At 42.3% G+C, this 12,999-nt stretch overlaps 1 protein-coding gene across 1 annotated transcript in view; it reads left to right on the top strand.

The window, feature by feature from the left end:
- MGAT4C (MGAT4 family member C) overlaps positions 1-12,999 on the top strand; it is a 248,749-nt gene that overhangs the window by 213,888 nt on the left and 21,862 nt on the right. The window contains exon 3 of the mRNA XM_068272780.1: positions 7,698-7,847. Coding sequence (XP_068128881.1) covers positions 7,749-7,847 — 99 coding nt within the window. The 5' untranslated portion in view covers positions 7,698-7,748. The remainder of the gene's footprint in view (positions 1-7,697; positions 7,848-12,999) is intronic.

Consider the following 12,999-nt stretch of genomic DNA (forward strand, 5'->3'; position numbering starts at 1 on the left):
TTTTTTTTCGATTGACACAGGAATTGTTTGGGAAGTGCTGCTAAGTACTGGTGTATACATTTTAGTAGCAATTTCTTTGCTTACTGTTATCAAGATATTTTCAAACTTTACTGATGTCAAAACTGACGGCAGACTGAGCCATGAGGAGAGGGGAAATTCCCCTCACACTTGATCAGTTAACTCTGTGTAACTCTGTGTGTGACAGAGAAAGAGAGCTCCCAAGAGCTGCAGCTCCTGTGTCCTGTGTTTCTGACTGACGTGTCTGAAGAGAGCAGAGGAAATGTAACTAATTGTCACAGCTTTTCATACTGTTTTTGCTTTCAGAGTTTGATATGTTTGATATTTGCTTTCTGTAGTCTGATATGAAACTCTGGCTGTGCATTGAAGCAGACACCCCTTCTGCAATTGATTTGTCCCAATATAGCTAAATCCTACCCTCAATAAATTACAGCTTTTGCCTCTGATATTTAACATGAAAAGTAGGAAAATGTTTACACAGCTACTTAGACATTATTTGTACATTGTCACTTTAGAACACTTGGGTATCGATAGTATTCCTTTAATTGTATCAAGTAAAGAATGTGTACAAAAGATAAGCCAATCACTAGTTCTGCTGCCGCAGCCCCTGCAGGAGAAAAAGTCAGTCCTGTGATGTAACCCTTTAAATGCTGTTTTACTTAAAAAACAACAACATTGTGTTAGTATATTATATGCTGTAAATAATCTTTTAGAGCAAAGAAGAAATACTGGGTTATATTCCACTTTAATGGTAAGCGTATTTATAGTGCACTGTGATTGCACTTAATCTTGTTTAATTGGCCTGCAAGCTTGCGCAAAAAAAGAAAAATAGCCAATAGGAATAGTCAATAAAATGATTATAATGCTAGGATGATGTAAGTTTTATTGCAATTTTACGCAACTTTATTCAACTTTGTAATGCACCAAATAAGATGCAGTGCCATAAACTTTACATCAACTCAGAATTACTGATCATCTCTATGTGTCCATTTACAATGTTGTGGTGCAATATGCCCACAGTAAAATTGCAAACTTTGTTACATGAAGTAGACCAGGATTCCGAATGCAACCTTCCCCCAAAAGACTCACTGCTCAGTCACATGCACACACTCTCAGTCATGTGCACTGTACCGGACAGGAAATACGTCAGCTGCAGTGTCATATGCACACACTTTCAGTCATGTGCACAGTACCGGACAGGAAATACGCCAGCTGCAGTGTCACGTGCACACACTCTCAGTCATGTGCACAGTACCGGACAGGAAATACGCCAGCTGCAGTGTCAAATGCACACACTCTCAGTCATGTGCACAGTACCGGACAGGAAATACGTCAGCTGCAGTGTCACATGCACACACTCTCAGTCATGTGCACAGTACCGGAAAGGAAATACGCCAGCTGCAGTGTCACATGCACACACTCTCAGTCATGTGCACAGTACCGGACAGGAAATACGTCAGCTGCAGTGTCACATGCACACACTCTCAGTCATGTGCACAGTACCGGACAGGAAATACGCCAGCTGCAGTGTCACATGCACACACTCTCAATCATGTGCACAGTACCGGACAGGAAATACGCCAGCTGCAGTGTCACATGCACACACTCTCAGTCATGTGCACAGTACCGGACAGGAAATACGTCAGCTGCAGTGTCACATGCACACACTCTCAGTCATGTGCACAGTACCGGACAGGAAATACGCCAGCTGCAGTGTCACATGCACACACTCTCAGTCATGTGCACAGTACCGGACAGGAAATACGTCAGCTGCAGTGTCACATGCACACACTCTCAGTCATGTGCACAGTACCGGACAGGAAATACGCCAGCTGCAGTGTCACATGCACACACTCTCAGTCATGTGCACAGTACCGGACAGGAAATACGCCAGCTGCAGTGTCACATGCACACACTCTCAGTCATGTGCACAGTACCGGACAGGAAATACGTCAGCTGCAGTGTCACATACACACACTCTCAGTTATGTGCACAGTACCGGACAGGAAATACGCCAGCTGCAGTGTCACATGCACACACTCTCAGTCATGTGCACAGTACCGGAGAGGAAATACGTCAGCTGCAGTGTCACATGCACACACTCTCAGTCATGTGCACAGTACCGGACAGGAAATACGTCAGCTGCAGTGTCACATGCACACACTCTCAGTCATGTGCACAATACCGGCCAGGAAATACGCCAGCTGCAGTGTCACATGCACACACTCTCAGTCATGTGCACAGTACCGGACAGGAAATACGCCAGCTGCAGTGTCACATGCACACACTCTCAGTCATGTGCACAGTACCGGACAGGAAATACGTCAGCTGCAGTGTCACATACACACACTCTCAGTCATGTGCACAGTACCGGACAGGAAATACGCCAGCTGCAGTGTCACATGCACACACCCTCAGTCATGTGCACAGTACCGGACAGGAAATACGCCAGCTGCAGTGTCACATGCACACACTCTCAGTCATGTGCACAGTACCGGACAGGAAATACATCAGCTGCAGTGTCACATACACACACTCTCAGTTATGTGCACAGTACCGGACAAGAAATATGCCAGCTGCAGTGTCACATGCACACACTCTCAGTCATGTGCACAGTACCGGCCAGGAAATACGTCAGCTGCAGTGTCACATGCACACACTCTCAGTCATGTGCACAGTACCGGACAGGAAATACGTCAGCTGCAGTGTCACATGCACACACTCTCAGTCATGTGCACAATACCGGCTAGGAAATACGCCAGCTGCAGTGTCACATGCACACACTCTCAGTCATGTGCACAGTACTGGACAGGAAATACGCCAGCTGCAGTGTCACATGCACACACTCTCAGTCATGTGCACAGTACCGGACAGGAAATACGTCAGCTGCAGTGTCACATGCACACACTCTCAGTCATGTGCACAGTACCGGACAGGAAATACGCCAGCTGCAGTGTCACATGCACACACTCTCAGTCATGTGCACAATACCGGCCAGGAAATACGCCAGCTGCAGTGTCACATGCACACACTCTCAGTCATGTGCACAGTACCGGACAGGAAATACGTCAGCTGCAGTGTCACATGCGCACACTCTCAGTCATGAGCACAGTACCGGACAGGAAATACGTCAGCTGCAGTGTCACATGCACACACTCTCAGTCATGTGCACAGTACCGGAGAGGAAATACGTCAGCTGCAGTGGCATAGCAATATCCCATAGCAGAGGTTGTAACCACCCCAGGCCCTTGGGCTAGAGTGGCCCACTAAGGGCCCTCCTTCATCCATCTTATTAGCTTTTTTTTTATGTTATGCTGATAATGAACACCTCTAAATGTGCACTTAATAGTAGTAATTCTTAACAAACTATTTTCTTACTCTGATTACACCTCTTTGACACTTCACCTGTCCTTGGTAGGTTCTTGGGGCCCCATGTAAAACTTGCACTAAGGCCCCTAGCTCCTTAGTTACGCCACTGGTCAGCTGGATATCCCCATCCCAGCATGCGCTCCGCGCTGCTACCATTAAGAAAAAAATCTACAGGTAGGAACACACAGAAAAAAAAAGGTAAAAGAAACTATATTTTCATATATTTATCAAGCCAAATGATTCAGCTTGCAGCTTTTCAGGCAGCATGACATTACTAAAACAAGGCCCAACCATAGAGCCCTCAGGGATCATTCCAAGTGAAGACTAATTAATCTATTGTCTTCTTATTGAGGCAAATAGGCCAATTAAGCAAAGATAAATATTCTAAAAGTACACTTATCTTTTAATTCATAGATAAGTGAATGCTCTTATTGTAAATAGAGTGGTGGAATAGCAAAGCTGATGTAGATGTTTTATATTTAGCAGGAAGGTTAGCGTCAGGCATTGACCAGGGATAAAGGTTAATGTGGAACTAGAAATAGGCATAAGGGCAGGTCATCAGTGAGTTTAGTTTACCACTAATTGGAGCTAATTATCAGTGTCAGCATCTCTGTGCCAACATCACGCGTCTCGAAATTACCGATAAGGCAAAATGATCTATTCCTCTTTGAATGGAATAAATTAAAGAAGTAATTGATCGTTATCACACACTGCACATCATTTTTTTTCAATAGATTCCAGCAGGGAATCTATTGAAAATTGATCGAACTGCAGTATTACAACGTTTGATGCAATGCAACGCAATGGGCTGTCGATTTACTAACACTCCTGCCCCACTCTTAATAGACCTAGATCTTCCATCCTGTCCTATTGATTTTTTTTCAGGTCAATATTGTCCAAAAAGTCAATTGATCTGACATTTTAGGAGAATTAATTCCTTGCATATCAAATTTGCAGGCAATCAAACAGGAACAACAATAAGCATGTGAGCACATTAAAGCTGGCCATACAAATTTAGATTTGCGCCCAATGTTTCAAATAATTGATTATGCTCTGAAACACAGCACATGGGGTTGATTCACTAATGTTAGCACTGCATGGCAGCGAGAGTTATTGGGCCAATCAGAGTGCGGGGATCAGGTCCTTTAATGTGACTGGACCCGCTGGTGATGATGCCAGGAGGAGTTGAGCTGCATTATGTTGGTAGCTTTTGCTATGCTGCATATCAGCAGCATAGCGTGCACTAACTGCCGGCTCCCCCATTACGCACACTATGAGGGCAATAGGGCTTGTAGCAAGCAATGAGACTAATTAAGGCATGCTTAGTTTTATAGTGCTCGCAACAGCTGATAACTCTCACTGCTACGCAGTGCTAACGTTAGTGAATCAACCCCATGGATTGCTAACATATTCCAGCAAGGAGTGGATTGAAAATAGATTGAGTGTTGCACAGTTTGATGCAGTGCAATGATACGGGTCGTCGATCTACCGCTGCGCCTGCCCCGCCCCCTTCAATCTAGATTTTCCATTTTTCTGATCGATACTTTCGACCAATTTTTGGTTAAAATCAGTCAGAATACATTCAATCTGACATTTAAGAGAACTGATTTCCCTTCCAAGTCAATCAGAGTGATTAAATCTGCAGGGAATCAAATGGGAAAATCGATGTGTCTATAGACACTTTTACATATTGTGTTGCAACTATTGAGTTGTGAGAACAAAGCATCAGTTCAAATGATTATGTCCATGTTTTCTCATTAAGATGAATGATTGGCCTTTGCTTTTTTTTTTCATTGTGCTAAAGATAGGATCCCTGAAATTATGCAGTGCCACGTAACTCATTTCTTTAGGAGGAAATTAATGGCCAGCTGTTTAACAGACTCAATCAGTTGGAGACAGAGCCACAATATCATAGCTTTATAGCCCTGTGCATCCAGGGGCACTAGCCTATGCCATAGCTAGCATTAAACAGCAGCTATGTGCAAACTGAACTCTAAGGCTCTGTATAGTTAAGGCTGTTCCTCTGCTATATATTTATAGTTTGACTACACATTTGGCCATATGGTTATGATGGAATGATCTCCATGGCACAATGATGAGCAATAAATACCCTGTTTTTCAATTTGCGATGAGAGTGATGATACATGAATGATGAATGAAGACAAAGCTGTGCTTTGCAATTATATTATTGATGGGCTCGCAGTTCCTTTATGATCAGTTTACCAATCCATGGAATTTCTTTTTATCTTTTATAAATATATCCGTGATATGCACTTTTTATGGAATTGTGCTAAGAATATGCAACTCTTTAATGCTGTTAAATATGAACTGTGCTATCATTATACACAAGAACTATGGCACATATACAGATATTTGAAACAGTAGCATATCTCCTGGGAGAGCTCCTTCACACTTATACCATTGCTTTGCAGTACAACAGAATATATAATTGCATCGCAGCGCCTCACTGTATGGTCACACCACAACAGTACTGCACGGTGCTACTTTTTGACTCAGTTGCATTGCACTCTTATTGCAACACAACTTACATAGGGCTTGATTCACTAAACCGTGATAACTCAAATATCACACCTTGTCAACGATATCACACCTTATCAAAGTTATCACACCTTGTCAAAGATATTACACCATATCCGCAGGGGCTCAGGGCACGACGGGTTCCATTGCCAATAAGCTGGCATAAGTTTGTAGCGCTCGCTATGCTACTTTGATAAAGTGTGATATCTTTGATAAGGTGTGATATCTTTGATTAGGTGTGATATCTTCGATAAGGTAGGATATTTGAGGTATCACGGTTTAGTGAATCAAGCACATAGTGTGAAAGGACCCATAGGCCATGCTCACAGTGCCATTGCATTCCCTGTGAATGCAGAGGACAGGGAAAGCAGCTCCACATGTTATCCTCACGTTGCGTCGGTTACAGTGAAGCATACAGTCAATGAAAAGTATGCTTCACATTTACTATTAACAGGTGCCTTTAGCAGTAATGAACTGCATGTCACCACTCGTTATACCGCACTGAGAACATCACACAGGTGATGCATTGCCATGCAGCAAGCCGCGTTACAAAGCAGTGGTTACACCGCACTGCAGCACACCACTGTAATTATGGCCTTAATCTCTAGCAAAGTTGTTGCTAAAGTTATCCAATGGTGTTGTTGCTAAATTATTCTAACAGCAAGATGAAGCTCACTCATGTAATGGCTCTACAGAACCAGATTTTAGTTAGAACAATACAATACTGTAGAGCTTCAAGCTGCTGCTAGAGTAACATGGGGGTCAATTCACAAAATTTCAGTACAGTTGCTGTGTGCAGGCAGTGCACGACTACTTTACCGATACTTACACAAGAACACGCAAATAGTGCAACTCGCATTACCTAGGTCACAAGGTGCACGCTATGCTACTTGCACCATACACATTGCTATTTGCACAACTTCCTCACTTTGGGTAAGTATAGGTAAAGTTGCTGAGCACTGCCTATGCATACATTTTTGTGAATCAACCCCTTAGTTAGCAAGAATTCTGTTAGATAACATTAGATAATGTTAACCGCAATTTGCTGCTACCCATTTTTGTTAGAGCTCAAACCCACTAGAGCATTTTTGTGAGCGTTTAGGGAGTGATTCAAAATGCTAGCAATTTCCCTAAACACTCAGCTAATGTTAATGAACCAAATTCCACTGAAGTGATTGCGATTACCAAAATTGCAAATGCAGGACATGCAGCAATTTTAGCGGTTAGCGTTAGCGGTTACCGTCTCTGCAATGTAAACTATATAAACCCCGGCGTAATCGCTCGGCAAAACCTACACAGAGCGATTTTGCTAGCGTTTTGAAATTACTACACACTGTAAAAAAATTGAAATTAATTGAAAGGACCAATCAGAGTTAAAAACGATAATTAATCGCTAATCGCTACACAATCGCTGGCAAAAAGCTCACACTTTTTAAAATCACTACCAAAATCTCCAGTAAATGCTCATGAAATTGCTTAAAAACGCTCATGTGAATCGCTAGCGATCACGATTAGCGATAGTGATTTGTAGTGGGTTCCAGGCCTGATTGTAAGTAACGCCACCCGAACACCCACTAATGTTTATGCAAAATTAAAAAAAACGATTATTATCATAACCCTTATTGTCATTATCCTCATGTAATCTAGTTTCGCACCTGTACACAGAATGAATCTTAATACAAAATGTACTTTTCTAACATATTTGCTCTTTATAGCAGGTAGCACATGTTCAGACAAAACAATACATATTTATTATTTATGTTTCTCCTTAGGCAATATTTTCCTTGATTTCTATAAAATCTGAGTTGAAACAAGCGGATACAATGAGATGTTTTCGAAAGCGTTCAGCAATACCAGTCCTCGGAGTTCTAATATTTTGCCTACTTTTCATGAACTTGTATATTGAAGATGAATATGTTGTGGTGAGTGTACATTATAATGAAATGATTATACTAATATATCCATTGTTATTCAACACATTTATAAGTAAGTTAATTTGTTTATTTCTATTCAATTTAAAAAAATAATAATAAATGCATGTTGCTAAATCAACATTTTTAGAGAGAATAAAAACTCTTAATTTAAGATTGTCATTAGAGAAACTTGTAGGTTGCCAAATATGTTAAATATTTACTGAGTCTATCCACAACAGTTGTTGTTGTCCACTACCATATACTGATATTTAATAAGGCTTGATTTGCTAAATCTGCAATGATGAAAAAAATCCAGAATTAAAAGTTTCAGACACTGTCTCCGACATCTGTCTTCTTTCAGCTACAGGCCTCACCTGATTTAATGCCGCAGGCCCTGTATTTATAAACTAACTGATATGATTGCAAAAACAATTTTGCTCTGATGAGAATACAACTGAAAATATATGGGCTCGCAAAAGTGTATGTTTGCTACCTGCATTGAACTGAATGGCCATAAGAAAAGCCATGTTCTCTCACGTATACTTGAAAAGTATAAAAGTGCATGCTTTAACACATTTTTATAAAATGCATTGAAGTCAATGGACATAAAACATCTATTGAAGAAACTTCACATTTTTTGTGAAAATGTACATCTTGTGAAAAATCTATTCACAGGAAGTTTTTATTAGGAGAAAATGTGAATTTCAATAGGAAAAAAACTTGAGCTCATCCTAACAATGCATTGCCCAGCCAAGTCTATAAGCGTAGGCATAAATTGTTGTGAAACATTACTTGTTGCTGCATCTGTTAGACCATACTACCTCTTCATCTTTCAATGCATGTTGCTTTTTTTGCTCACTAACCAGAAAAGCATATTATGAGCTGCTGCTCACTCCTCTCTTGTGCATGACCCCAAGGGGTGACCAGGGCCAGATTTACACTTCAGGAACTTGTAGGCACAGAGATTCTAATTCCCTAAACTCTGCCCCTCAGCATGGGCCACATCCCCAATCCTGGCCCTTATTTTCTTATATCACATTAGGGGTTAAATGTACAGGACCTAGCAGCAATGCAATTCAAAGAGCAGGCCCGCCCAGCAAGTGAGGCACCTCTACTTTAATAATAAAAACAATAATAATAATTATATACCGTATATGACCCTAGTTATCTTACAAAACAGGCTACACACAATTGGGGGTGGGGCTACACACAACTAAGTCACCACCTTACATTGCCTGAAGCCCATCCCCACCAAGATGAGAAGGTGGCAAATGGCAGTGGGTGTGGCCAGAGTGCAAAGCAGATCTGCACTGCAGAGAGAGAGGACAGAGGATGAAATACCCACACCGCTCACTCTGACTTTCACAGGAAGCAATGATTAAGCCTCAATTAAACAGTTAAGGAGTCTGCTTTGAGACCCCTAGTATCTATTTACCTCATTAATGTATTAAAAAGATAACACCATCCATCCCCTTCATTGCATTGTCCCACCTCCTTTTTGGCTCTTACATAGATGGGAAGAAGGCCCTTGTCCCAATGGAATTATATTTTGTTTTAACACTACAGTTGGTCCACAGATGAAGTAGGCCGTTGATCACAACACACATCATGACATTATCATTGCCATCTGTCTGGCACCTTAGGCTGCTTTCACACTGCGCATAAAAATGTTCCAGTTTGCATAGGGCAAATGCATATGGATTCTATGCAAAGAAATAGGATCCATTCAGATTAGTTTGTTCAGAATGGATCTGTTCGGTCCATTCCAATAAGCAGAATGCTAGTTTGGGTCTTGCATGATCTTTCCCAATCGGCTGGATGAAGCGGATACCGATGGGTATACCAAGTGGGTAGTGAAAGAAAATAGAACAGAAAACACAAATGAAAAATTGATACTCAATGTAACAAACTGGTCTATCTAAAACTAAAAACGCATCAGTTTTTGTATTTGTCTAGTGTCATCCCAGCCTTACAGTTCCTGCTATACTTTATTATGTTTTTCTGCATCAGTTTTCTGTATCTGCATCCTATTTGTCATTTAACTTGACATTGAATTATGTCAGCAGCTCCTGATTGTACAACCAACCAAGGTTCTTTTACAGTTGTCAAATTGTGGTATCATTCATTATTAAATTTATTATCATGAAGTATTTGTTTTATGCTGCTTTTCTGGCTATTTGTTTTATTTTCTCCTTTGTCTACATAAGAGTTTTAGATCTGTTGCTCTAATTTAAGCTCTCCATGTTATATACTTATGAAACGAAAGATTGTTGTCTCAGTTATCCACTGCCAGTAGTTTTGTCAATTCTCATGCTGTAACTACTGAGCACTGGAAAATAGCATTCAAATACTCATCCTAATAGTAAATCAGTTAAAAACAACAGAATAAAGCTTTTCCCTAGTATAAAAGGCATGGGCAGGGTTTTCTTCATTTGTAGAAAGATGCTATGGAATTAGTCAAAGTAGAGAAGGAGCTGTTGCATATGTAGTGCAGGGAGTGTAAGTAGTTTAGGTAATTTTTATGCACTTTCAGGGTGAAAGCACCATCTTGCTAGTTAATGCTGCATTTTTTAGCTTTTTACATGTTTATGTTAGGTATAAATCTTGAGGTGCTGCGTGGGATTTTTTTTAAAGTTATAGGTATGTGAGTATAAGTGTGGCTGTCTTTTGCCATCCAGTTAATGCAGATATTTATTTCAGTATTTCTAAACATTTTCAAGGGAATACTGGTGTTAGTTGAAATGTTCTTTCTTTTTCTTTTTGCCATTTTGTTTTAGGTTATCTATCGAACTGTATTTTTTCTTAAGGTTTTTAAACAAGTACATTGAATGGCACACTCATCAGAATCACACTCAGGTGCTACAAGCAATGTTCGAAAAGGCACTTTCAAGGGCCGGATTTGTACTTTACAGTGCCCTAGGCCTGCTGTCACCGCCCCCCACCACCACCAAAAAATATTCTGTCCAACACTCTGACTAGTGATCACTGGTTTGAACGGGCTCATTTCAGTTGTGCTGCTCTGCCCCCCATTCAACAAATAATTCCTGTAATTAGCGCTCCTGCCCGAATGTGCACAGTAGCCGATAGTGTTCTGGGCATGCATACTTGAGAAATGACGCTGATGTATGACTGGTACTTGTCAAGAATGCATAACACTGTACCGGCCTCAGCTGCTGTGCACAGGGCTAGCTTTAGGTGTCATAGCGCCCTGAGCAAAACCTGATTTTTGTGCACCCCTTCATCCTCTTCGCGCATGTGCGCACACTCACGCATGCACACACACACGGGCCCATATGCAATTCACCTTTTTTCCTGAGATATCTCCTAGTGCAGTGGTTCCCAACCTTTTTGATGTCGTGACACATCACGCCAAATCCTCAGATCTTTGTGACACGTCACATATGTATAATAGAAAAAATGCTATTAATAACCATGAATGGAAGAGTGCATTATCCTGAATATACTTAAAAACGAAGGCTAGAACCTTTTAGGAATATTAATAAAAACAATTAGTGGGACAGTTAGACATTTAGAATGATAGCACAGCACCGACAATTTGTACCACGCGTTATAGCCGCAGTGCGCCCCCCAAAAATGCCCTTTAGACTCAGTATAGGTAGGTAGCCAGGTATTGGTGCCCCAAGTATAGGATCTCATGTGTAGGTGCCCTCAATATAGGTTGCCAAGCATAGGTGCTCCCAGTATAGGAATTCAGTTGAAGGTCTCCATCTCCCCCATAGGTAGCCAAGTGTAGGTGCTTTCAGTATAGGTAGCCAGGTGTTGGTGCCCTCAGTAAAGCTAACCAGCTATAGGTGCCCCAGTATAGAAAATCAGGTGTAGGTGCCCTCAGTATAGGTTACCAGCTATAGGCACCAGTGGCGGACACAGCCAGCAGTGGGCCCCTGTGCAAAATTGTAATTGTGGGCCCCCTATGGCCGCGGCAAAATATGGGCGTGGCTACAACCTGCGGCGCAAAAAATAGTGGATAGAACCTGCGGCGCGTAGCGCCGCGGCAAAAAATGGGCGTGGCAATGACCGGATGAGGGCGGAGCTAACTGTAACTTAAAGCGAACCCGGGGTGAGGGTTTATTTCCTTTTAAACAATACTAGTTGCCTGGCGGCCCTGCTGATCTATTTGGCTGCAGTAATAAACTGAATTACACCAGCAACAAGCATGCAGCTAATCTTCTCAGTTCTGACAATATTGTCAGAAACCCCTGACCTGCTGCATGCTTGTTCAGGGTCTATGGTTGAAAGAATAAGAGGCAGAGGACCAGCACGGCAGCCAGGCAACTGGTATTGCTTAAAAGGAGAGAAATATGTCAGCCTCAATATTATTCTCACCTCAGGTTCCCTTGAAAAGTGCAACGCAAAGACAGTGGGCCCAAGTTTTGGTGACCCTTTCCACAGAAAATTCACATAATTGTGCAGGTTTTCTCAAGAAAATACACATATATGCCCAGAAAATACGTGCAATCATGTCGGCAGATATGCCCAGAAAATACGTGCAATCATGTCGGCAGATATGCCCAGAAAATACGTGCAATCAAGTCGGCAGATATGCCCAGAAAATACATGCAATCAAGTCGGCAGATATGCCCAGAAAATACGTGCAAACAAGTCGGCAGATATGCCCAGAAAATACATGCAATCAAGTCGGCAGATATGCCCAGAAAATACGTGCAAACAAGTCGGCAGATATGCCCAGAAAATACGTGCAATCATGTCGGCAGATATGCCCAGAAAATACATGCAATCATGTGGCAGACCTGCCCAGAACATACACCTGCTAATATAAATAAAACAAAAACATTTACTCACCTGCAGCAGCAGACCTCCTGTCCCAGCCTCCATCCGGCGCGCAGCTCCCATGGGTGGTTGGGTGGATAGGTAGCCTAGTGGGTGGGTGAGTGGGTGGGTGAGTGGGTGGGTAGGTAGCCTGGTGGGTGGGTGGGTAACTAGCCCGGTAGGTAGGTAGCCCGGTGGGTGGGTAGGTAGGTAGCCTGGTGGGTGGGTTGGTAACTAGCCCGGTAGGTAGCCGGGTGGGTGGTTAGGTAGGTAGCCGGGTGGGTGGTTAGGTAGGTAGCCGGGTGGGTAGGTAGGTAGGTAGCCTGGTGGGTGGGTAGCCGGGTGGGTGGGTAGGTAGCCTGGTGGGTGGGTT

Source organism: Hyperolius riggenbachi, chromosome 3 (assembly GCF_040937935.1).
Source record: "Hyperolius riggenbachi isolate aHypRig1 chromosome 3, aHypRig1.pri, whole genome shotgun sequence".
In the NCBI taxonomy this organism is placed as follows: domain Eukaryota; kingdom Metazoa; phylum Chordata; class Amphibia; order Anura; family Hyperoliidae; genus Hyperolius; species Hyperolius riggenbachi.